Source organism: Grus americana, chromosome 4, assembly GCF_028858705.1.
Source record: "Grus americana isolate bGruAme1 chromosome 4, bGruAme1.mat, whole genome shotgun sequence".
NCBI classification, from domain to species: Eukaryota; Metazoa; Chordata; class Aves; order Gruiformes; family Gruidae; genus Grus; species Grus americana.
Window position 1 is genome coordinate 30,963,781 of NC_072855.1, and position 27,337 is coordinate 30,991,117.

The 27,337-nt window shown below is 39.8% G+C and overlaps 2 protein-coding genes and 1 long non-coding RNA gene across 4 annotated transcripts in view; 1 reads left to right on the forward strand and 2 right to left on the reverse strand.

Annotated features, from left to right (window-relative positions):
- The window catches only part of PPAT (phosphoribosyl pyrophosphate amidotransferase), a 48,001-nt gene that overhangs the window by 13,835 nt on the left and 6,829 nt on the right, over positions 1-27,337 (reverse strand). Inside the window, exon 2 of the mRNA XM_054823184.1 lies at positions 1,374-1,440. Coding sequence (XP_054679159.1) covers positions 1,374-1,440 — 67 coding nt within the window. The remainder of the gene's footprint in view (positions 1-1,373; positions 1,441-27,337) is intronic.
- LOC129205547 (uncharacterized) lies at positions 3,637-27,311 on the forward strand. Of its 2 annotated transcripts, XM_054823182.1 has the most exons (10): positions 3,637-4,306; positions 9,097-9,183; positions 11,333-11,770; positions 12,788-12,877; positions 17,885-17,971; positions 21,023-21,094; positions 21,805-22,206; positions 23,483-23,548; positions 24,599-24,789; positions 27,274-27,311. In XM_054823182.1, the coding sequence occupies exons 1-10, from the start codon at positions 3,919-3,921 to the stop codon at positions 27,301-27,303; spliced, it is 1,851 nt and encodes a 616-aa protein (XP_054679157.1). In that variant the 5' UTR covers positions 3,637-3,918; the 3' UTR covers positions 27,304-27,311. The 2 variants fall into 2 exon arrangements, with proteins under 2 accessions (XP_054679157.1, XP_054679158.1); XM_054823183.1 differs by lacking the exon at positions 9,097-9,183.
- On the reverse strand, positions 17,004-20,636 carry LOC129205550 (uncharacterized). The gene is made up of 3 exons (XR_008576773.1): positions 18,824-20,636; positions 17,803-17,938; positions 17,004-17,135 (listed from the first exon to the last, which is right to left on the reverse strand). It is a non-coding gene; the product is annotated as an uncharacterized LOC129205550 (long non-coding RNA).

The following is a 27,337-nucleotide window of genomic DNA, read 5'->3' on the forward strand; positions in this document are numbered from 1 at the left end:
TATAAATTGTACTCCACAAACTCTTTATTACACTATGGTTACTACAGATTTTGAAAGTGCTGTAGCCGAGAAACATATTTCAAGGATAAAAGAAACCATCACATGCTCTGCAACTCTTAAAATATCAAAGCTGATATGATGAGATAGTCAATTAAATTCTTAGCATGACAGCTAAGTATTGCAGCTCAGTAACATGGAAACACTACAAACTATGATATCACCTGCTGGGAGTTCATTCTGAGAAGCTCTTTTTACTATGGGCTATATACAGCAGGTCACTTCAAAGGAAGTGGGAATTCCTGTAAACCTTAAGGAAAGCTGAAACCCAAGCAGGAGCAGGAATGAAGAACAGATAACACAGTGCTGAAGTCGAGAAAAGCTGCATTTAAAAGTGTATGTGTGTGTGTGAATCAGGCTGTAAGTAACAGACAGGAGGGGGGGAAATGCCTGAAGAGGCGACAGACACGATGCTTGATGAGACAAGATTTTGCATGAGGCATTGAGCAGTCATGCATAGATATAGATGCTGCTGCAGCAAAGCAGTTCTTACTCTTGGACTCATTTGAACAGCTTAATTAATCTTCCTCAGAGACCTCTGAATATGAAGACAAACTGCTTTCTGATTGCGGTCAGAGAACACACATCAAGAATTGCCCCATGGTTATTTTGCTGATGTAGTTTTATTTCCTGCTCTTTCTTATTTCCTTCCTTCCTTCCTGCTCTTCTTTATTTCTCTGCTCTTCCAGGATGGAATAGGCTGGTGATTATTTTTTTCCTGATCACTATTCAATACAGAATGAGCAGAAATATCCCCAGAGCATGCAGGTATTCTCCTGGCATAATAGTTTCGAGGCTATGGCCATTTTATGTCTTTCAACATCCCCTGGGATTCTCTCAGCTCAAGAAAGACTGCATGACCATCTCAGGCCTCCATTCAAACTTTTTTTCTGTTTATTTTTACCTATGGGTAAAGTTGCTGCCACTTCCTTGAGTTTCACTAACGCAAGAATTAGTCATCCATTTGCCTGTGCATAGCCTGTAACTGTATTTCTTTTCTCTTGATCTCAAGTTGCACCGGTGCTCCAGAGTTAACACCTTAGGTGCGGGGTGACTTTGCTAAGTAGTTTTTGTGACGTGAATAGTCTGATCTGGATACTTCTGTGTGCACAGATACACCCAGCAGGATAACATTGGCATATTTGTTTTAAACGTGCAGTTAAGACAGAAATTGCACAAATAACAGAATTAGATATTATCACTGACAAAACCAAAACAGTCCATCACAACATGTTACATTCCCTCTATTCCATTTCCCAGCTGAAACAAACATTCATGCATCTCAGGCATCTAGAAAACATTCATTTACATTTTACCTTGTGCACTTTGAATGCCTGGGATGACTCTCCATCACTTGTCACAATTCCAGCACTCTCCTGGCCCCTATGGACAAAATATAATTAACATAAAGCACTAAAATGCTTAGAATGAAATGCTTTAACATACAATGGATTGGTGGTTTTTCATCTGCCCTTTACAACATGAAATTTTAATGTAAGATTACTTGTTGTTTTATTTTACAGGCTTGTAATCAAAACTGGTTTCTTGCCCATGTTATGCTTTATTTCAAAACAGTCACATAAGGTTTGTGCCTAAGCCCACTGAATTCAGTGGGAATCTTTCCACTAACAAGCACTGGCTCAGGCTCTTACTGCAGTCCTATTTCAGTGTGGGCATAAAATAACAGCAGATGCTTAATCTGAAAAGCCACTTTGCAGTGATAGTCTAGGCTCTGGTAGTAGGCTCTGTAGCACTACTCTATTTCTGTTCTGGTTTGGGGAGGGGTGTTAAGAAACTGATGTTTTTGCCTAAAGGAATGTATTGTCTCTTCCACTGATCACCTATACAGAAGCTTTTGCATTCTTGCACTTAAGCAGTCAAGCTTACACCTCTAAAAGGTATATGGACCCTCTGATAAAAGTGTTTGAGCACATAAAACTAATATCGGGCATCACCGCTTCTGAACTCAAGCAAAACAACTCTGGTGTGCAGCGTGACTGCAAATGAAAATACTTCTCTTACAGCAGATCAGCCTCAGGCCGGCAGTTGCGCTTTGTTGAGCAGAAGAGCTGTATCGGCTGAAATGGGAGAGTTTTCCCCAGCTCCCCATTCTCCCCAGCCCCGTCTCCCCGCTCGGTCCCCGGACACATGCCCAGCACGTGGGCAGGCAGCACGGGCAGGTTCCCTGACGCTGCCCTGCCAGAGGCAGGCTGCCCAAGGTTTGTAATCCAGTCCTTATCCATTGAAAAGGTATGTTTTTTGCGGGCTGCGGTTTTTGTGGGTAACAGTGCAGGCTGCTCGATTTTCCTTTAAAAGGCTTCCTGGAATAAGGCAGAGTGTTACCTCTAACAGAACTGCTGCCATATGCCCACCATGCCTGTAACACTCATAGGCACTTTGGCAGACTGGCAAGCTCCCAGTCCACTCTCGTATGTAATAATGACTGAAAAGCAAAAATGTATTCCTTAAAAAAGGAAACACTTGGAATAATTTTAGCATATTAGATGAAGATGCTAAGATGATTAGACTGGTTTAACTGAATTGAAGTCCCTGGAATTATTTAGTATAAGCAACAATAAAATTGGGCACAAAAAAAAAAAAATCTATAGAATGGATTCTAATCTACAACTGACGACACTCATTACAAATTTTCTCCAGTTCCTAAAATCCCTTTATTGATCACTAGTGCCAATTACATGTAAAGCAAACTTTTAAAGAACATTTGCTTGAAGAAAACCAAACCAAACTTCACACGTATGTGAACGAATTTACCCTGTTACTGACTCAGATCTTAAAGAGAAAAATCAGAGATGAGGACATTCTTAAATGCATTTATTTTAACTCAGGAAGATGTCCCGTCTATAAACACATGGACTGGTAGTGAAACTTAAGGGTTGATATACTGCATTCAGCAGCTGAAATGCAAATGTGAAGATTACGAACACTTTCCATTAAAATATTGACACTGTCCCTTTAAACATCAACAAAATCAATAAAGAGGGAAGCAAACATCCTGAAGGAAAGGCCTTCGCAAGTCCTTGGATTCCATCTTTCATGGAGCACTTAGAAAAGAAAAGGAAGCTCAGTTTCATTGCCACAACGCTTATAAATTTTGCCGTTGTAGTGAGATTTTTAAGTATGCAAGCTTTTTATTGAAACGTCACTAATAACCAATGAATATTAGAGTTAAAAATGTGTCTCTATGACCATCACTTCAAAACCGAATACTACACAGAAGCAAATGTAAAGCAGGACGATCCTATCCAGGTTACTACCATGTCAACTATTGCAAACTTGCACGATGTTTGGAATGCTCAGCCCCACGGTTCCCAACTGTTACCCCCGCGGGAGACAGGCGCTGCCGCAATGCCCACCCAGCAAAGGGCAAGCACAACAAAAACGGGATTTCTGTGATTTTTTTTTTTTAAAGGAACAAGATAGCGCGACTGTCTCCTTTTTTTTTTTTTTTTTTTTTTCCTCTCTCTCTCTCGTTCCACCAGAGAGCTCATTCCGAAGCCCTTTTTCCCCGAGAAGGGTTAAAGCAACCGCATCCAGGCGCTGCCTCGCCCGGCAGCGGGCCGCCTCGCCTCCCCGCGGAGCTCCCCCCCCCGCCGCCGCCGGCCCCCCCCCCCCCGGCACCGCTCCCCCGGCACCGCTCCCGCCCGAGCTGCTTTATTCGCCTGCCTCTTAACACGGAGCCTGCTTATTTGGCAGTTTCTCAAGTTACTCCCCTCAGGCAGCTTGAGCCAGTAAAACCAGATCCTTTCATCTCGGCGGAGCTTACTGACAACCAGCCGTCTGGTTTCCTAGGAAACAAAATCTTGGCTAGAAATAGTGAATCATTTCCAGGTCACTTTCAACATGGAGAGTGGAGCAGGGAAGCATTGGACTGAGGAGGAGGTTAAAGCCTTGTTAAGCGTCTGGTCAGAAAAAAATATCAGAAAGCAACTCCATGGCACCCTGAGGAATAAAGGAATATTTATCTACATTGCTAAAAGGTTGCAGGAGTTAGGAGTTTGCAGGGATTGGAAACAGTGCCGTGCAAAGTATAAAAACCTGAAGTATGAATACAGGACGGTTAAATATGCCCACAACTCTGGGGATGTCACTAAAACCATGAAGTTTTTCCATGATCTGGATGCCATATTGCGATATGAACCTGTCACACAATTAGCAGCAGAAGAAAACGGCAGGTGTTCTGCGACTGAGACGCAGCTGAACACAAGCCCCACAACAGACAGCACGCAAGGTAAAAACCTGTTTTTGCTTCTATTTTTCTCTCTTTGCTTAAAAACCAAAGGGAACAAAACCGAAGCCTGAGTTTGCTCGAGCCGAAGCGGAGGTTGCGCAGCCCCAAGCAGCGCTGTTAGAACTGACTTGATGCACTCCTCGCGCAGGGGAATAAAATGTTAGCACCCACCAGTGTCGAAGTCTGTAAATACAGCGTAATTCTAGCAAAATTATGCTAACTGCTTGTGTTGCCGCCTCGGTGAGTACTCGCTGGTGTCAAGGCTCCTGCTCTGGGTTGAAACATTAAATTAAGAAAAGCTGTTTTCTTTCCCTTTGACATTTGTTTGCAGTACTTTGGAAGCAGGTTTTGTAGAGCTCCAATTCAGATGTAAACTTAAAAGTAAAGGTTGAAACTGTCATGATTTTTAAAAAATCATTATTTGTGATACAAGTGAAATTTAGGATTTTTATTCCGATTTCTCTGTAACTGGAAATTTAGGTATGATGACTAAAGGTATACTAAATGATTCTGTAAGCAATTCAACTTAAATGTTTGAGAGACAGAGGGATGTTTAATAACTTCTCATTAAAAATTGTAATGTAGTGAGGAAAGTAAAAATTGTCATGTTTATCAGACTATTTTGAGGCAAACCAAATGAATACAACTGCTTTTATTCCAAAGGGGGTTTCATCAAATTATTTGCATCTCTTGTTTTTTTATTCAAGCCTCTCTACATATGCATTTAAGCTGTGCTTAACATTTCATTAGGGTCAATCTGCTATTTGACATCACTCAGATCTCCTTGTCACATCCTAAATGTCACTGAAGCATAAGCCCCAATAATAGTTACAAGTACCAAAATAAGATAGCTAAGAAGAGAAATGCAAAGCTTAGCCGTTTGTTCCCACAGTATGTGGCAATTTACATTAACTAAGATTGTGAATCCTTTTTAGAAAACAAAAAACTCGACATCAGTGTCAGGGGAGATTGCCAAAGGCACAGAAAGGAGCTGGACACGTAGCTTGCCCTTGTACCCTTCCACATCTCCCTCTACAATGCTGCTGTACAGGTCTGAGGAAAAAGAAATTGCCATTTTTCTTGTCAGTGTTTACCTTAACGAAAAACTTGACCTTAATTTGTTACCACTAGCAGAAAGCCTCCAATCTGTCAAAGTCACTTGAAATTAAAATGGCAATTTTATAATATTTTAACATGTGCTCTTTGCACTGTGTATTGCAATCCATTTTTATTTTTAAACTTGCAGAACTGAGGCTAATACAAGCTGTTACACTTCTGAGGACTACATGAAACTAAGACAGTGTCCTTCATCTGAGGATCTGCCCTTAGATTACCCTCTGTATTTTGATGTGGTTTGCACCGTTAATCCTAATTCTTCATCTGCCTTAGCCCTCCAGCAAGTTTAAAGCAGAAAAGGTTAATTTCAGTTGTGAATCCCAAACTAGAATATATTAAAAAAAATTACCCCTGGATGAGACACACCTCGTTTTGAAGCATTAGGATAGCCTGGTTTTAAAGGTGATATAATTAAATATATCTCTTAAATGCACAAGCATTTCTGTGACTCCCTTAAAGAAAAAAAAAAAAGTTTTATGGATAAACAGAAACTAAATGCAACTAACTGTAATAATGCAACACTAATGGTAAGACTTTAAAGGCAAAGATTCCCACAACCACCATAATTCAGCCACAAAGAAAACACACTAAGATAGAAATGTGTCCTGCAGCTATGCAGAACACACACATCCATAACAAGGGGCAGGGAGAACAGCTGTTGAGAACATCAACTTTCTTCCTTTAAGACTCCCAAGTCAAGCAAGTAACGCTGCACTAGAGGCCCAGGCCTTTCCCCACTGCAGGCAGAGTGGCAACCTCTGCCTGGCCCAGTACTTTGAAGGGCACTTGCAAGGCTAAAATGGCATTTGTGGCTCCGCGGCCGATGCTCACGAACTCTTTTGTGGGGGCAGATCCGAAGGTGTCTCTCCCACGGAAGGAATCGCGATTCCCCGCAGAGGTGAAGGCAGCCCGCTGCCCCTGCCCCAGCAGTGATCTGGCAGGTTCCCCCCGCTCCCCCCCGGGACTGCTTTAATGTGGGTATCGTCCTCCGCAAGGCAAACGGACCAAGGCACAGGTACATCCCTGCAGGTCCCCTCCCGGGTTTCTCCTTCGCAACCACAGAGCGTTACAGGAGGGGAGGGGACAATGGTGCATCCCCCCCCCCCCCCTTCAAGAGGCCAAAAAGCCTCATTTTGACAGAGCTGGAGGAACCAAGGATGTCTAGGCTTGTGATTTGGGTAGTAAGAACAAAATGCCAGCAACAAACTCAAAACTGTGCCAAAGAACACTTCCACCATGCACATCTTTATTTTAAGAACCCAGTAGCCATATTAATTTGTTTTGTTTAAAAAGCATGACAAGGAACAGGGCATGCTCCCAGAAAAATTACTGTATTTTTACCATTCTGCTTAGCCTCAGTCTAAATATTCATACCCATCCTTAATGTAAAGCTACAACGCATGTCTTTGTGTTTGAGTTGCTTGATTATCTCAACTACTGGGAGATTGCTGGGGAGGGTAAGGAAGGAAAAAACAGACTAGTTTTATGGGACTGGATGGTATTTCTATAATGTTTCCCTGAGGTTTTTTTCCCGTATCTTGTAAAATCAGTTTTCTTTTGAAAGTGTAATTGAAGAAATGAATACTGAAAATCACAATCAAATCTAAGAGAGAGGTGTCTCCGGACAAACTTGGTAGCAACACACACACCAATTCCCAGCTCATTCATGGAAAGATGACACTTTTTGCATAAGCACATACAGCAGCGCAAGCCAGCGATGTTCATGTTGCCCTCCCAAAATACATGTTTTCAGAGGCAAACACAGAACCGTAGCATAGCCATTTAAAAAGATACAACTCAACATGCTCACTCCTCTTAAAATTTAGTTTATTATCCCAGCAATCAACAACCAAGAAAATCCATGTAGTGACTGATGGTACACTATGACAAATGGTATCATTCATTAGAGCTTAAATGAATGACCTTCCCATTTTGTTAACTAGTTTTGATTGTTTCAAGTTAAATCAAGTATTAATAAATTGAGTACTTGATTTATAAAAGTAAAGCTCACCTAGTAATTCATGTGAAGTTACTTATGCTCTTTTATATTGCTCTCTATGTTTAAATATTAATGCACTGGCCACTTTCCTTGCCCTTTACTTTACCATAGGAAATGCAGAAAAATTACCAAGTCTGAGCAGAAATGCATCAGCAATGAGAACATTATCATATGTATAAAACTCAGACAGCTACTAGAAATGCAAACAGATCCTTCAGACACGCCGACTTGAAAATGCCACTCATGCATAGTTGTCCATGTCTGGATTTTAACATTAAACATGTCATTGACAAGTATTCTATATACATATTTTTTTAATAAGTGTGCAGTACTATTAGTAACTTTTTTGTTCATCAGATGCTTTTTTCCCCCCATCAAATATTCTAACATCTTTTTGTGTTAACTGTTCTCATTTAGTTAAAATAATAAAAAGTTTCTTTTTAATGTTACAATGTAATTAAACTTGCTAATCCTAGTTCCCACGGCACCCTCAGCAGCCTTCCAAGAGAGGATTTATTTCCCCTTTCCGTAGTTTGCTTTGCGGCTCTTGCGCAGCTAAAACGCCAGTCCTGACGCCAGAGGTGGAGGCATGAGCACACCGTTCCCTCTGCCAGCCCGGCCGCAGGGGTGGCAGCTCCTGGCAGAGAAGCAAGAGCAGTAGAGACCAGGCCACTGCATCTACGAGTCATCCCGAGCCTTGCTGACAGTCGGAAGGGTTTAGGATAATGTTTTCCAACGCAGTTTTCAGTTTCACCTACGTCAGGGAGACCAGGTTGCATCCTGACCGCACCGCGTTACTGTTCCTCGTGAGGAACCCCGGCAGAACCTTTGCACGGGTAGCTTTGCTCTGTGTGACCTGCCCGCCTGGAGCTGGCAGTCCCTCACTCCCCGTACAATCAACACTTCAAACCTCCCACCAACATCGTGCATTGAATACGCTGGTATTGCCATAGAACAACTTGAAAGTCTGTCCTCTCTGAAAATTAGGCTGATTCAGAATCTGAGTGACATATGCTACTTTCCAAACTTACGTAGCAATGGCTATAATATTGCTTTTTAAACAAATGTAGGAACACTATACTGTAAAAAGCTAGACTGAATCCTGTTGGCCACAAATACGTCTGTTCTCTAGTCACAGTATCTTCCCGCTTTCCCTGTGCCATTAATGAATTCCATAGATACCCAGAACTCTGCAGAACATTCTTGTTTTCTTCATACTCTTCTCTAAATATTCTTCTTGGAATTTTTTTTTTTTGGTTATGTAAATGGATTTGTGGATATCTAAATCCATGTGCAAAGTCCACTTTTATTTGTATGTTTCTTATTTCCTATTATCTACTTTCAAACTATACTTGTAAGGTGCTATCCACCCCAGATACTGAGAGCCAGAAAAGCATGCAAGTCACCAGAATCAAGTCAGTTTCTACAAGAATTTTAAAATATATTTCAAACAAGCTTCATATGCAAGATATAAAATAATTTAATTTACCTCTTGTAACTCATGTCCCCTTATGCGAACAGGCCAAATGAATTTTAAATTTAATTTAAACACAAATTAAGTGAGGAGATTACAAAATTAATAATCTTCTCATTGTGTATGGACATTCTCACTTAAACTAATTTAAGCTAATTTAGTCCATACCTATTTTTCATCTAAAAACTCTTTCCTTCCCAGGTGAAATATCAGTTTCTTTAGAAGATGATGAGGATGCTCCAGGAGATCCACTACTTTTTATGTCACATGTCAGACCAGTTCAACTAGGTATAGTATGATGGCGCAGAGTGATCAAAAACTAAAAAGCAGCATCGCCGTCAGAGCACTTGCTGATAGCTTGACTACGCCGTCATTCTGTTTCTGATCAACATAGCTTTAAAATAGCCACTCTCTTACACCATCTCCTTCCCAGTTTTAGCACTCCGCAGTCTCATGCATCGCTCGATGCTGCCCACTGTCTATGAGGTAACTCCTGCATGACCACCATTCACATTCAAAACACATCCCATGCTATGGCTTAATCACATTAACCACATTAGCCATATTGATTTTGTTAAATGCTAGTGGAAAGTATGCCAAATGGTAGTCTGTGATACCCACGTCAACTTGTGGATCTTCTCCAACTCGTGTAATTTCTGCTTAAAGCAGCATGAGTGAATGGCCTGAGCCAGGAGAGATAGGCAGAGGTGAGACCTGTCCCACCGAGCAATCCAGATGTGCAGTGGTCTTCAAAGCAGCTGTATCCCCTCTCCAAGCAAGGGGTGGTGAGCAATGTTTAGTCCAATCAGACATACAGCAACTCATCTGGAAACCATCCTAGGGCCTTTTCTCTCAGGTCTCCCTGCTGCTGTCTGGTAGTGAAGAATGAACCGCTTTGGAAATACAGATAGATCAAATACTCCCAGTAAGACTGAGCAGACTACATCAGACCTATCTGATGTCGGCAGTTGTCAACTGTGGCAATTCCTACGGTTGCATTCACCTATAAACAAACATTTTCTTCCACTCCCTCAGGAAGAAATGAAGAAAGCATAATTGATATGTCACCTGAAAATTACCCTCCTCAACAACATATCAGTGAGCTGGCTGCTGCAGAGGTCCGATTAACACAGGACTAACAGGGAAGAAATTACTATCTGTTAGTACAGCTTTTTCACAACTAGAATGAATTATGGACACTAGCAAAGATTGCCTCTATCTGGGACAAATTTGTCCCCAGCCGGGTTATGATACACAAGTGTGCTCCACTGAAGCTGTATGTGCAAGCAAAGGTCAGATATTTTTGCCATCATACAAAACTCGGTGACTATTAAGTATCCAACCCCCGTAACCTGGCTTGCCCTTTTAGAATAAGACACTTGCAAAGGCATTTATCACTTCAGTATGATTGCAGAAAGCTGTGTCAGTTACTGTGTGCTTTCATGTTTGCTCTCTTTGATGAAGCAATGGAATTGTGTTTTTTTTAAAAGTTATTTTTGCAAAGATTTAGAAAATTGCATGAGAAACCACTTTCCAAATTAATTTGATAAACAAAATGAAGTCTTAGAGCAAATTCATAATTAGAAACAAGGAAACATTAAAAAACTGCAAGATATCATATTTTAGTGTTTTAAGTAATTGCATGGCATTCTTTACCTCCTAATATTAAAAAATAAAGTTGAAGACTGGAGAAAATAAAAAAATACATTAGTCCTGCAGAGTAAGATAACTCAAACTTTAATTTTTACTAAAACGCCCCAAATACTTCTGATTGCCCTGCACTGAGAAAGGGGGAGGTTCTATATGATGAGAACTGGGTTTGTTATCTCACAAATATTTGTGTGTGACTTAAGGCAAAAGTTTCCATTCCTCAGCTCCCCACAAAAGGGAGCTTTTTTGAAAGTTAAGGATCGGATTTTTCAGATCCTTACCCAGTTTAAAGCTCTGCATGTGTGCAAAACCAAAAGTATGACATGAATGCAGAAAGTTAAGTCTTGATGCTAGCATCAGTGACTCAAGGCCCAATCTATTATTGTGCTGATACAGCACTTTGTATCTTCCAAACAGCACTCTTCTCTTTAATATCTGAATGACAAAACGGCTCACTGCGTTATTCTCAAAGGTGTTACAAGTAAAAGTTCAATATATTAGGGAACAGAAGAAAGCAATGTTCTTCTCAGATTAGTTAAATGTACATCCACTATCTTGATAACTGTTTTCAAGAGAAGGCAAAAATTATGTCAGAATTAAGAAAAATGCTGACAAATTAATAATCAGTAGCTTGATTTTAATGTCACCTCTGCTCCATCCTTCCCTGGAGAGACTAGTCATGAGGAACTAGCATACTTCATTCTCATTCTCTCTGTCCTTTCCCCACCCCAACCACTCAATGCAGGTAACCCGTATCTGTGTCTCTCCCCCACCCCACACGATGCAGGTAATCCAACGTCAGCAATAGAGGCTTCCAAAACACCGGCTTTTATTCCAACAGTAGCAAATGAAGGAGGAAAACACTGGACTGTTAATGAAGTCAGAGCTTTGATACGCATATGGTCAGACAAAAATATCCAGCAACAACTGGAGGGGACAGTGAGAAATAAAAGAATATTTGAACAGGTTGCTGCTAGACTTCAGAAGTTCGGAATTGACAGGGACTGGAAGCAGTGCAGGACAAAATATAAAAATCTGAAACATGAATACAAGAGTGTAAAAAGTGCCCAAGACTCAGGGAGTACAAGTAAAAGTATGAAATTTTTTAATGAACTGGATGCTATTCTGGGGCACGGCACCATGGAACATGCAAGTAAATCAGATAATGATGAAAGTGAGAGGCCTCCAGAATGGACAGAAGCAAAATCAGAAAAGGACTGCATAGGTAAGTACTTCATACCATATATCATTTAAAATTTTTAGTTTTCCAGCACTAGAGAGACCTTAAAAGAACAATAGCAACAAAAAAAGTACAACCAGCCAGATTAAACAATTTGCTGGGGCGGGGGGGGGAGGGACACAACCCTGAATGGAAATTTTCTGTTTTGTCCAGCTGTTCACTTTACATTATAAGGTAATCTTTCAGATTGATTCTTTTTGTAATAGAATTGAGAAACAAAAAGAGGGAAAAAGATGAAGATGTAAAGTAATGCGGAGACCATTCCAGTAAAAATCATGGTGGAAGAGACCAGCTTAGATAAAAAAATAGATGACAGAGATGGTCAGGCTGTATTACTGGAAAAATGAAGACATTGAGCAAAACAAGTCTGTAGTTATAGACTTTGGTTAAAAAATTAACATTTAAACTGTCTTTCTCTTATGGCCCCTAGTAGCCTAGTTTTACTGGCCTTTGGAGCAAGACTCTCAAACTAGTGAAACAACTATTGTGAAAATAGCACCAAGAATGCTGGCAGAGCTTGCCTTTATTTTTGTGAGGTTATTGACGAAAAACTTGGGAACGGATGGATTAATGCAGAATTACAGTAGGTAGACTGAGGAACCTACACTACCCAGGAGTTAAAACATTTCTTATTGGTATGTACAACTAAAACCAGGCCTGTTGTTTAAGAACAGAATCAAACATAAAACTCTTTATTACACAGTAAGAATCCCACATGGGAGATGGTATTACTGTGGCCAAATACAAGACTAGAAGTTAGTAAAGTAATGGAAGGAGTCAAGAAAAATATAACACAGTCTCTGGCTGAAAACTATGAGAGCATTTTGGGGGAAGATTCACTCTTCAGTTGCTGTTTCTAGGCTCTTTGCTAATGCATCTACTACTGCCTGCTGGCACAAAGAGCATCCTAGGATGGACAGATCTTTTGATTTGACACAGCACAGCTGTTCTTATGTAATACACAAATGCAGTGCCCTAATTAACATGGCATTATTTACACAGAAATGCCTGCAGACACAGGTGAAGAGGACTCTGTTAGTAATATGTCAGAAGACCTACGGGTTGCAGATATAAAGAAAGTTTCTGACTCAGGTAAACTGAAAAGTCTTTCTATTTTATATAAATCCATAAATTTAGTAATTTAAGATGGATTTCTAAAATAAGTCCACATTGTAATGATGGTTAGAAAATGCAGAAACCTAAAAAACTTTTAAGCAGGGGATAACATCATAGTAATAACCATACTTTCAATAAATACAGGTGTATGTGCACATTTACAGTGCTCTGCTAAGTTTGAGAAAAACACTCTAGTAAGTAACCTTTTCAGAGATTCATTATCCAAGACGTAAAGAAGGAACTATTTGCTTAAGCAAGTTGAGTGCAAAGTATTACTGCATTTACTTTTACTTCTTCCCACGGATTAGAATTGTTCAGTTTCCTGTGCATAAACTAATACGGCATTCTCTTTTTTCACAACAAAATGTGATCAGTATTTAATATGATTGTGTAAATGCTCATGTCAGGGGATGAAAACTTAATTTAAGAGTATCAGTACTAGCACTGAATATGAAGATCATATGCTCTTTACAAAGAAACATTATGGTTTACATCTGAAAGCATAACTTTCAGGGGAAGCGGGAGTTTAGCATTCAGCTAGAGACACACATGAAAGTCTCGAAGGCTGACAGATTTGACTCTCCCCAACAGAGGACCTCTTTCAGTAGCATAAGGCAGAATATGGTCTAAATTAGGCATTAAGGAGTAGTCTTACAGAATTTTAAATGGTCTAACATGAACCTGAAAGATTTTAATGTCAAAAATCTTCTGACAGATGATGTTACTGTAAGTACTACTCCAGAGAATCTGGCAGCTCTGCATATAATGAAAGAAACAGCTATAACAAGTAAGTAAAGACATGGTTAATCACGAGAGGTAATTTGAGGTACACTGGACAGTAGTATTCTTGGTTTACCATTCAAGAGCAATTACATTTATTGACTTAAATTTATTAACAAAGAAATATATAACTGGCCTTTTACTAGATCACCATGGCACTTGAGGCATTCATTTGGGAAAAATAAGTTGTCGTGGAAAGTGCATTACCTATAGAGACCTCATTTTGAGAGAGACAAAAATATCTAAGAAACCATAAATAGTACTTTGTGGGATCCAGTTAAGACTATTTGTAAAATGCATCAAATTCCATTTTCCCCCATCAACAAGTAAAATTTCTACATATATATGAACAGTAATAAGACACTGTAATTACGCATAGATTCAGCAGTGCCACTAAACTGTCGTCTGACATAGCTTTCAACTACATGCAGCTACGTAATATTGTAACTTTTTGGACTGAATCTTCCAAACCGGTTATTTAAGATAAAGTTAACTGAATACTAAAACTAAAGTTCTAAAAACTCATTTTTGACACTAACTTTCCTTTAGGATATGTGTGCTAGACATCTATAGCTTGCCTTGGTTACCATTTCCTTTCTCAAATATATGTATTTTAATTGCATATTTTGTTTCTGGGTAATTGTAATTGCAATCTGATTTGGTTGGCAAAGGTTAAAACAGCAAATGTTTCGAAGCGTCTGTGGTTCAGCCTATTCACTCTGAAGAATACTGATCAAAATTCTGTGGCAAAAAAAATGGTAAAACCACAGCACTCCATCTTGATGAGAGTTTCCAAAATTCTTTCCCTTGCTTCCAAATGAAGAATACAAACTCAAATTATTTTATCACAGGTGGTAAAAAAACACTTAGACTTTTAATGTTATTTATGGTAACATAATTAGGCATTCTATAAAGCAGAGAAAAGATGCACACTTTTTCCACTACAATATCACAGAGACCCTTTACTCTCTAACTGTGGTACATGCCTTTCTTAGACAGTTCAAATAAATTTAAAGTGAGGAACTGGTAAGTAAAGAGATTGTATGTATCCCTGTATTCATAAATTTACTTGCTGATAAATAGTGAAAAAGACAATCAGGCAGGGATATCGTATCACGTTGGTTCTTTGATATCAGTAGATGTCTGACAATCGATAGCCTTTAGGATGTGACTGCTTGAAGACTACTCCACATTCAACACAACTTTCATAGAAGACTTTCTCAACAAGCAGGCAATTATAATTTATATATACTCATGTGCCTTTTAAAAAAAGTTTAAATTTAAAAACAATAATCTGACATAAATAAGAATTTAGAAATTCAGGTAACCTCGTGTCAGGGCATCTTCCTAATTAGTACACGAAGCTAATGTACTTTGCAGTCAGAGTTACACATATACTTGTCTAGATATATGTTAGCTAGCCTCGGCATCCAACTGCTTTCTGGCAACCGCAGCTGCGTAAGTGCGCAGAGATGCTCAAGCTCCCTCAGAAGTGCATGTACTTCTCCTCATCTTACACGTGGATCTGAGTTATTAAGCACAGTAACATTGTCGCCACTGCCAATCTTTATAAACAGTCCAATCAGGTTTGCCATACTCTACTAAGGAAAAAAATTATGATAGTATTAGTCAAAAGACAAATGCACCAGTTTCAGGAAAATACCTAGTTATTCGATATTTCCTTGTATTGTTTTTTTCCTCTGCCCAAAGGAACTTTCTAGTCAAAGAGCAGCAAGTGCCCACCTGAGAAGGAGCAGACAGGTACACGAATCCTTATGCGTTCTTCTGCAGGCTGCTAACAGTTGGCGGACGCGTCCGTGGCAGCTCCGTGCTGGAGCAGCTTTCCCAGCAGCAGAGGGTGCACGAGCACCACAGCAACCCCGGACCCACTTCGGCTTTTGCAAAAGCAGCCGAGGAAAGGCTAGGGCCACTGTGTATTTTTCTCTTTTGTGATAAAAGATACTCCTATTAAATCAATCTGGAAACAAAACCTTATTTAATAATTTTGACTCATGTTTTCTATTTCATGGGATCACTTTTAAGGACAGTTAATTCCAGAAATCTGTTCAGAAGAGCCAATTGCTTCCGTTCGCACAGGCAGCAGTCAGTCAATTCAAACTCCGTGTACATGTACGTTCCACGTGCATCAGGCTTTGCAGTACGACCACAGACTGTATATAGGTGTTTGATTAAAGCCAAAGTGCCATGGGAAACAAGTGGAGATGAAAACAAGATTCTAAGGAATGCCAGTAGCCTGATGTTCTTAAAAAATATCTACAGCAAGTATTTTGCTTCCAACAAATGACTTTTCTTGTGATTATTAGGATTTTTGGTGCCCTGCATACTTCACTGTGTGACCCTCTCATGACAAATTTGGAGTAAGTCATGACCCTGCCAAGACAGATTCCTAAGCAAGGGCTTTTGAAAAATTGGTTGTTTAAAGTCAAGATCTTAAGCCGGTACATACTTGGGCACTATTGTTGGCTTCTTTTGAACGTTTACTGCTGTGTGCTTGGAATTTTAAAACGTACAGACATAAAGTCAGAAGATAATGCTTTAATACATATGCCTCAGGCTGGTGTGAAGTAGAGTGTTTCAGAGAAGCGCAAACCCAAAAGTTCTTGATTATTCGCTGGCTTAGCCCAAGGCATCCTCAGGCTGCAGACACGAACTCCTAACTGCATCGAAGTTGTCTGCATCCGCTCTCATCCATCTGCACGACAGAGATGGCAGCAGCTTTGCAAGCTGTTGGAGAGTAAACATAGGCCACAGACTGAAAATTTTCCCTAGGTTTGACATTTCCCGCTCCCCTTTTATACCATACAAGACACACATGAGAGTAAGGATTAGGAGACAAATTACTAATCTTGCCTCATGAGCCAGAAAACAGGATAAATAGTGACAGAGTGCCAAAAGAGAACAGAGCTTGTATCAGTCTGAGCGGGTAAAAGGAAAGACTGTGACAGCATTGCTCTGGTGGCCTCGTGAGCAATGCTTCAAACACAAAGTAGAGATTAAGCATATTTGCTGGCATCTGTCTATGGCTTCACTAAATAATGTGGACAGAGCCACTGTGTTATCCATGCCAGAAACTGTTGATGGTTTGGTTCTGTTTGGCTCAGCCTTGCTCTCCTCGTGCCCTCCCTCCAAAAACTCTGAACGGTGGCTTAGAAAAAAAGCCAGGCTCCCTACCCACATTCTTGGCTTGACAAGAAAAAAAAAAAAAAAGAAAAAAAAGGCACATGATGCTGGTCACATCGTAAAGAATGTCTGATGCAAACAAGGCCTTATTGATTTGGGGATAATTTTTAATAAAATGGCTCTAGATTACGCTTTATTGCTCAACGTTGCAATATTCTTGAATGGACTGAGAACAGGGTGGGAGGCAGAAGCAGCTGTCATCGATCCGCAGTGCGTCCTTCACCATTTAATCTTTGTACAGCAGTGTCCTCACCTGGAAAGGAGGATCAGAAAGACCACTTGCATCATCCACCTGTCCTGGGGCGGAGGGGTGGAGTTGTCCCTTAGCACCAGAGGGCCAATGGCAGAGGAGTGGAGATCTCCTCCCCGTGGAGGGGAGCCCAGGGACACCTCTGTCACCCTGCCCAGCTGTGTGATGTCAACCTTCCGCAAGCCACAGCAGGGGCGATGTTCTCGGGACAGGCATTTAGTACTTGTATTTATCATGCAGGCAGGCAGCCTCGCAGATCAAACATCCAGGCGCAGCACCCTGATGCAATGTCAAGACCCTTGCCCCTTTTGGGGCTAATTCAGTGACTCTTGGCATTGGTCACTTGGGAGTCTTCCAATAATTTCAGTACGTATTGAAGCACCCCTTATGAAAGTTGCCGTCTTGCCTGTTCTGCTGCATAGAGGTTCACCAGTTACAACATGTCTTAGAACCACAATCAGCAAACTATTCAACAAATTCTGATCCAGGTTTAAATAACTTAAGAGTTTGTACATTTAATGCATAAATTTACATTATGCAACTGTTACATGGTGTTCTGGAATTATTTTAATATATAAGTGCACATGCTCTACTCTTAAGCCCACTACTGCAGAGAAATGGCAGCTTTAATGTGTTAAGAGATGAAATCTTTAACAACAGTTATCATTACCGGCATCCTGAAGTCAGTGATCCTCAAGACATAACTCAAGACCTCCTTAGTTAATAAGAACTCTAATTTTTTTTTTTTACAGAAATCATTGAAGATGAGGGGGACTTTGCCAACTCCACCCCGGCAGCTCTGGAAGCTACACAAATAAAGAAGGAGACAATTGACATAGGTAGGTCAAGACTGTGTCTTGATGGTTGTAACAGCACATTCTACTTTACTGGGAACTGCAGATTTCTAAGGTTCGTATGTTATTCCCACACATTATATTCATTCTACTTCTAGATTATGATAAAATCTGTTTTCTGTTTGACTTCATAGTGCAAAAATGCATAAACACTTATTTCTCCTTCCCCCAATTAATAACAAGATCTCATTTTCCCAGACAACATACTCCTTACTATGCTAGATGTGATAAGTCTGCATCCGATTGTGACAAATGCTGTTCTTTTTCATACACAGTTGCTGGAGAGCTAAATAGCTGTCTCAGAAACACTGAACATTTTATGCCTTGTCTGTCTTTTCAGACTACTTCATGACAGTGCATTTAATTTCAGACTATTCACTATCAATCACCATAAATATTCTGAATTATTTTACAAGTAAAACTGAAATCAGAGCCTCAGCAATATGTAGAAATCATACATTCAATGGCAAGTATTCAGGAGAAGATTTGCTTTATTAAAAATGTTAAAATTTAACATTAGAATACAGTAGGGATATTAATCTTCTGGAATAAATAAGCATAGAAACCATGGAAGGTCATGAAATAAAAGGCATCAGAGGAAATAACGATGACATTGAAATCTATTCACCTGACATCCTGGATTAAAATATACTTTACAGTAGTGCTGTTTACACCCAGAAGTTAATGGAAAGAATAAAAAATTCTATTATAATGATTCTGTGAACAACAATTCTTTGCCCTTTTACACTGAAAGTTTCTATCAGAAGAATACTTCTACTGTACGCATCAGTATTTCTGTGATCCAGGCAAGGGCTTCCTTCTCAGCAATTATGTTACCTTTGTCTGGAGTTTGGGTGTTGAGACACTGGGAGTATGACACCGAGGACATCACCAGTGCAATGCTATCACAGCAGTGACACAGAGAAACACAGGTTACACTGAGGATAAAGTAAAGCTGTGTCCCTGAAAGTTCAGAGACATAGCAAGGTCATGGAAATGCAAAGAGTTCATCCACAATGACACAGAATAAAGTGTCATGGAAATCAACTGACTGCTTTATACACACACATTCCCTGTTCCTTGGAGGACAGCACTCACACAAGTCAGCAGTACACAAGTGCTGTTGCCAAAGGCAGAAAAAGATTAGAGAGCCAGCGTGGCCGAGAGAATTAGCACATAAATGAAAGCCCTGGGGGTTTTTGGTAATAGTTAATAAATCAATCAATCAATCAATCAAGAGCCCAAGAGTAGACCTGCTGCTCCATTTTGGCCCAAGGTTGTATTTCCGATAGCTGTAAGTGTTAAAGGAAGATGCAAGAATTTTCGTAAGAGTTTTGGGGTAGCCTATGAAAAAAACTTTTTTTCTAGTACCCCAAGTAAATCACACATACACGCTTATGAGAGTATAATTTCTAAGTTTTCCATAAGTATAAAATTTATTCCTGCATATGGCTTAGGAAAACAAGTATTTGCCAAATCACTTAAGAGAAAGCAAGTTATAAAGCAAATATGAATTCCAAGTACTACTCTGTGCCTATGTTAACAAGTACCATTATGGAAAGCTCCAATGAACCACTGCTTATTTACTAACAATCCCTTATTTCTAAGAGTCTAAACCACATACTCAGTTCTTCAAAGCATATAAGGAATATTTACTTTTACCCTTTACTGAAAACTGTATTGAAGAAAACTGGTCTATGACATCCCCTACCAAAATGAGAGAACTAACCTTTCTGTCCCTCACAACCCAGAAAGTAATTCCACACAGAAGTGAATGTTCAGCCTCAGAGAAGTCCAAGCACGAGGAAATGAGCCCAGAGACAGCACAGCTGGGCTTTAATGCTCAGATGATTTCAAGAATTCCGAGGGCTTCCGAAGGGAATCGTTTTTATGCTGTGAAAGACTGCAAAGCTATTATAACTTCAGCTCTGCAGAGGGAAAAAACCTGGCATGCAGACATGCAGAAAAATAATATAATGATGTTTCTATCCAGTTAAGAGATGGAATTTTGAAGAGAACTCAGTTGCTGGTAGAATAAAAATAGTTCTTCTGTCTTCCCTGTTTTGTCATTTAAGGCACATAGAATAGTTTGACATAGAGCTATCCCTACATAAAGTGCAATTTAAGCTGAGACTAAAGATTTCCCCAAAAGCATTAATGAATTGTTTATTTTCCAGTTTTTCTTCTGCTTCTTTTATCTCCATCACAAAAGCTCTGTATCAGAAACTAGCCTTTCACCCAAAAGTAAACAAACATGACTGTCTCCTCAAGGAAGGCAAAAATATGCAACCTTCCCCACAAAATCTAACATCCTTCCCTAGACTCCCTCCCAGAATCAGGGGAAGGCACTTCTCAAAGCCCAGCTTTGAAACCCACCAAAGCAGCTTACTAAAATGGACTCTGAAACGCTTTTTTTTGGTGGTAAAAAGGAGTCCTGAATAGAGGAGAACAAGTAGGAATAAGGAACAAAGGTCTCTTTCCAGTTTCTGCTGTACCAAGGAAACTCACAAAGATCTCGGAAAAGCATGTCGTTTCGTGACAGCGGTGGGGAGCATGCATGACCCCACGAAGGGAAAGGCTGCAGTCCAAGCCCTCTTAGGTGTGAGTGAATCCACAGGCGCCGTGCCCTTACAAATGGCACCAAAGCCCCACCAAGCCCACTCTATCCACATCGCTTAAGAAAAAACCCGGTGCTAATCCATGTGTACAAATATGTCATGCAAAATTGACTTATATGTAAGATACAAACCATCCACGTATGCCTACGTGTTTAATCAAGTATTTTAAATCTGTGTTGCATCCACAGCCACCGTTTGGGGAATCCAGGGGCTGAAAGAAAGACAGGGCTTACAAGAAATGCCACTAAATAATTTGCTTTAGGGAGGCATGGGGCAGAAGACTTGTTATAACTAATGGGTTAGACTAATGGGCTATGACATTTTTAATTGAAGATTGGTGTTACCTGCAGAGGATGACAGTAATATTAGCAATTTATTTGTCTAAGTCTACTTTATTTAAAACTGTGTGTTTCTATAGATGATGATTCTATAAGCACTACCTCAGAAGACAGATCTTGTACGCCAGTAGCAAAACGGATGGTCGGGACAGGTGAGTATTAATTTCTATGCATTTATTCTAAAATAAAATTGCATTTTAACTTCAGTACCAAAGCTGGAGCAACCAGATATCTACTGTAAACACAGCTCTACTTTTCTACATCTGACTCCAGTCTAGCTTTACCACTAAACTTGAAAATTAGTTTCATAGCTCTATTCCCTGTCATGAGCATAACTTGCATTAATACTGTAGTTCAATTTTGCATTCTTTACTTATCTGATGAGCAGCATCTGCCTACTTCTGAATATGTAGGTAAGAGGTTTTTTTCTACTGAATCCTCAACAGCATTTTCATTTGCATGATATTTTGCCTTGCCATTCTAATTCAAAACTACACTGAAAAGTCATTTTCTTATCAATGCTGATATCTTGTTGCTTTAAAGTTTAAGGCCTATTGCCTTCCTGCATGTAGCACTTGGATATATCCATCTTTAATTTGACAATAGCAACAAAATTACACTGATAAAATGTGGAATTTTAGATGCCTTGGAGAAACACGAGATTTTGCTTGCTACATATTTTGCATACTTAAATTTAATCATGTATGGATATGAACATTGTAAAGTTTAAAGATTTTCATAACAAAAGATTATTATAAATATTAATTAATCCTTCAGCTTCCTACCAAATCATTAGCTACAGTTACACTTTAATGTACGTATATGCAGCAATACTCAGTTGTCATTTCATTTATGTTTTCAGACAATCACATTCCCTTGGAAGAAGCACAAAATCACTTTAAAGTTATTACAGTTAATGATACTGGAGCAGGAAAACACTGGAGTGATAATGAAGTCAGAGCTCTGATAAACATATGGTCAGATGAAAAGATACAACAAATGCTTGAAGGGGCCACAAGAAATAAAGAAATATTTGAGGAAATTGCCAGAAGGTTAATGAAACGTGGTATAGACAGAGACTGGAAACAATGTCGCACAAAGTACAAGAACCTAAAATACGAATATCGCGCACTGCAGAAGGAAAATGAGCATCTTGGTAATCCCAGGAGAAAAATGAGATTTTATGATGAAGTTGACTGTATCTTAAGACGACAGCCTCTGGGTCCCTCGAGCTGGGGATGTGAAAGTTCAAGTCTCCTATCAGGTACTACAAACTTCAGTGATGAGATAAAGCGCTTAAAATGAAACTTAAAATTGCCTGTTGACCCATGCTGTAGGGGTGAAATATGTGACCACAATGGGGAGGGAAAATAACTGAAGAACCTGTATCTGTATGGTCACGTAGGCAATACTCAGTGAACGGAAATGGTGTTTGGAGGAGTTTAGAAGTGAGAACGTTAACAAAAAGTGAAAGCACTTGAAGCGTCCAATGTTATTGGAGAATCTTTTTGCTTTCGGAAGCTTAAGTGAGACACAGTGAAATGGTGCTAGAAATCGTGGCAGGTTTTAGAGGTGATCTAGCAGGCATGTAAAGTCTTACGGGTAGAGAGCTGCAAGCTCATACCATTTAGAGCTGCAGAAATCCGTAACAATCAAGCCAAGTGCAAGGAGTCCAAAAAAGCAAACTTCATTAATTCAATTCACAGTCAAGAGAGAGAAAAATCCAGGGCAGTGATGTCTATCTGAGCACTCGTAATTATTATATTAATTTTGCTAAAGCAGAATCAGTTTTCTAAATAGCATTTGCTTCTATTTTAGTATCAAAAGACCTCTGATCTAGGAACCACACAGACAGCCTTGTGGCTGCTGTAAGGGTTCTCATGACGGGCCAACTGCTCCAGCTCACAGGGGCACCTGCCCTGCTCCAGGCAGACCACGTGCTCTTGTAGAAGCAACTTAACCACTGCAGCTTACAGCTCAGTGAGTTACAGTAAACCAGAACTAATTCTGATTTTTCTCAATATGTTAGCTAATAATTTGCAGTGTCACACATGTTAGTTGAGAATTTGAACCATTTCTGCAGCAGAGGCCAGATGGACAGCTTGAGCAAAAACTGCTGGAGCCATCCTTAAGCCAGCTGTTCTCAGCCACGAATCAGAGACATTTTCTTCCAAATCCAGAAACTGAAGATATTACTGCTCATTTCTGCTCTCTGTGAATATTTGAGCCAACCTGGCTGTTTTACATTTTATCATGCTGGAAAAGGACTGTGTAATTTGTGATGTGAATGCTGATGCAGGAGACAGTAAAACAAACACCTTTCAGAAAGAAGCTTTAGTTATTACGCTGTTCGAGGCATCTGCCAAATGTCTGTAGCCTGATTTTGTGTGCCAACGCGGCACCTAACTTTTCTAGAAGATTCTCATTGCTCCAGGTCACTTGTCCTAATGCTTTTGTAGGATAAAGCTTTTTGGTGTGTGACTGACTGTGCTTTGAGAATCTCTGCAAAATATTTAGTCACCTTGCTTTTCTCTTCTAAGTTTCAGTGGGAGATGTTACAGCACACACAGGATCCTTGAGTATCAAGAGAAAAACATGGAATGATGGTAAGAGCCCCTGACTTTTTAAAGCATCTATACACTGCTGTTGAATTGCATGCCAGATTCTAGTTTCCAGTACTCAAACAGTTTAAAAAAAAAAAAAATCCTAGAACTTAACACCAACATTCTTCTCTCACCCTCAACAATCTGCAAAAGAAGAGTCCTGATAAAAATATGGGCCAAAGGAAAACTGCAATTTATTTATTTCAGTCCTCATCCCTGGTATAAATGAGGTAAACATCAGGAAATACTTCTTTGATTTATAAGAATCAAGTGCAATGAAATGATAAAAATATTTTAAAAAGATGTTTTAATTACCCGTGTTGCTCAGAGGAAAATAGGGACAATATCATAGTCATGGTTGAGGTTTCCTCATATTATGTGTTAGTAAATGAGAGGAGAAATTACATGTTTAGACATACAACGTCTAACATGTACAAGAGAAAACAAGTTAAGACAGCTATTCCAAAGAGAAGATACGGTATAGAATCACTGAGAGAGAAAACTGAAGGGATGGATATAAATATGCAGCATGCAATCAGATACAGGAAAGGCCAGGAGGTTATTTTTCTTCCTGGCAGAATTGTCAGGCCCTAAATAATCAAAAAGCTCAACAATTAGGAATGACAAACTTAGTTTTTAGAAGGCTCATCCCTATTTTTAGTACTAAAATGATGTCTTGTCTACAGATAGACGAACACAAACAGATTCAAACACCACATTTCTGAATTCAACTGCTCAGTTCACCATCGCAAACTGTACTAACAGGACTAACTCTATGTGATTAAATATACTTTAATTTATCGACTGTTAGATAAGCACGTCTTGCAGAAGGCAGTAGCTAGGCAAAGCTGAAAGTTTCAAATATGAGTGATTTTACAGGGTCTGCTTCATTCCTACTCGCTGTTATACAACGACCCCTTATGCAACACCAGGACACAGCTGCCAAGACAGCATAACAGGACAGCATTAGGAAAATCCAGCGTCTGCTAAACTTCAGTGTCAGCAGTTCATTGACTTGTGCACTCTAACTACATACTTTGCTTTTGTCCACAGAGGTATCACCTGTTCCACTTAAGAAAAGTGCTTCTGAAAACACCATACTCCACTTCCAAAAACTGTTAACAGAGAGAGTGCACACAGTAACAGAAGGCAAAAAGTTACTGTTAGAAAGGCTTTGTAAGCAGGAAGAAATGCAAGACTTCAGCAGAACACAGCTGTACGCAGATCCATCAGCCGTACAACAGGTTGGTTAAATGAACTTTCTACAAAATTAGCATGCAAAGGGATTCTCTCAGATAGTGAGAAATTAAATAGATTTATTTATGAGTGTAGGTCACCCACATGAGTACATGCTTGCTCCCCTTTAATATATTCACCTTCAGTCATTTAAACAAGGTATGAGTTCCCATCATAATCCTTAACTATGAGCTTTTAGCAGTGACGTCAGTTAGTCTAATAAAAGATAAAACCTCTGCCTACATGCCTTGGCTCACCTACATGCCACAATTAACAGGCTTAATTGAAAGAAAATAAGACTTTTGACTGATCAAAGAAAACATGTACAGTTAAAATTTCATCCCATCATTTCCAAGTACCACCTCTATGACCTTCTTAGCAAGTTAGTCCTCTGCAATCAACCAAACAGTTGAAGCCATAAGAGAACTTTTTGGTTAGGCACGGCTGGTGGGGAAAACACACCGCTTAACTCCTTTATCAGCATTTGCCCTTCTCCTAGCCTCACCACCTGCCTGTGCTGGGGTGGTGGACCATCCCCACCTGCCTGCTGAAGGTCTGGTGCTGTGCAGCAATGAACTGGAGAATTCAATGAGCCAGAAAGAAAGTACACAAAGTTGATGCCCACCTAGAAGGGGCAGGCATGGGTTCTGGTCCCTATTCTGCACTGGGCAAGGGGTCTGCCCTGACCAGCAACCAAACGAAGTACAGCAAACATAGAAAGAGTGCAGGAAACAATAACATGGTAGGTGACAAATGCCATGCCATAACTAACTGTTACTCTGCAAAATCCTACTAGGCACTAATTCATTTTGTGATTGTGTAAGTACTCTACAGCCTGAACTGCCTGAAAGGCATGCATTTCCAGGGTTTTCCTTCCAGTGTATTCAAGCAGAACAACTAATTTCTGGATCTCAGTCATGTTTGGGCACAGACCTACACTGCCCTGCCAAAGCTGGGTCAGTTCTGGGCATGCTCAAGGGCACAACTGAAGTCAAATTGTCAAGTCCTTACTGCAGCAGCAACAATCACCAGGTTTTTTTATACCCAAAGGCCTAAATTCCACCCAAGTCCCTCTTCACAAAATCTTACACAAAAATATTACTGGATATAGTGCTTTGGTTATAGTGCTCTATGGTTAGTTAGTGCTCTGTGGTTCATTATTTTCTTGTTAATTCTTTTATGAGAGACGTTACGAAGGTAAATAATTTCCACCAAGGTAGATCTTATCTGCCATTTGACTAGCATTTTAAAAACATTTCTGAGAAGTCAGAGAAAGTTCCCTAGAAAATCATAGGGTTTTTATCATATTCATTTATACAGTGACATGACATACAGTTGTTCCACTGTATGCTTTTCTAACACTTTTCACATTTTACACTGGTTTCTCAGTATAAACCTTCTTGGGCTTGTAATACTAGTATCATCGTTGGTTTAAAAATCTTTCTTCTCTCTTTGCAATGAGTTGATTCAAAGATACATCCTTGAACTTGCATCATATTACTTGCATACAGAACTGCTGTCTTTGGTAAGAGAACAAGGGATCTGTCCCTGCCATCACGGCAGTCGGGTATCCTTCTAGAACGTGCTGAGCCAGCTGAAGACCCTGCCATTCCTAGCAGTACTAAAATCACAGGTTACTCCTTCCACATGTGAACCAGAAAAAATGTGTGATCCAACCCTAATTCACTCTAGTACATTTAAGCAGTTTAGTCCAATTTAGATTTAAATTAAGTTTTCAAAATAACTACTGAAAATAATATGGATCACTTACATGTTCTGCTCTACCTGCTCCATTCCATGAGTGCAAGGCTGAAGTTGCATAAAGCAGCTGAAGCTGCTTTGATAACTCACTGCAACAAGAAAATCCCCTTTTCTCCATGCTACTCTCAGCAATCTGATGCTAGCTGAATCCCCTATAAACCCGTTCAGCTCGCTAACCTGACACAAGACTAGCCCAGTTGGGAAAAAATAAGCAAATGGTTTTCTGCGTGTTGAAGCAGCCCAGCAAGTTCTCAGCTGTGCTAGCCCTAACTTTGAGCAGCTCAAAGGTTGTTTTTGTTGCAGTGTGACTTCCTTTGCTGAAGAAAAGCTAACCTGAGGGAGGCAGTTAGCACTGCAAAGATGGCAAACCGCACTTAAAATTCTGAGTGATGCACAAGGATCCCAATCTTTCCAAAACTTTGCTGTCATTCAGTAATGAATCTTTCTCTTCTTCCAGAAATTAAAAAAGACTTATTTTATTCATTAAAATAAGCAGATTTTTCAAGAAAAATGTATCAGTTTTTAAATGCTGTTATTCAGGTGAGGCACTGAGGCAAAGGACTACCTAAATTACTAGTAGGTCAGAGCAGAAAACTGCACAGCACACTTGCAGTCTCTACTCGGAAACTGTTCTTATCAACGCTAGAGGGTAGACATGAAGCAAGAACTGACAGAAAAAAAGGAACACAAGTGGCTTTCCAAGTAAAAGTGGTTTGTTTTTTTTTTCTCAGAAAACTTTCCAGAGAGCGGGATTCACCTGACAAACAAATGTCCAAAGAAGGTGGACTTCCCTTT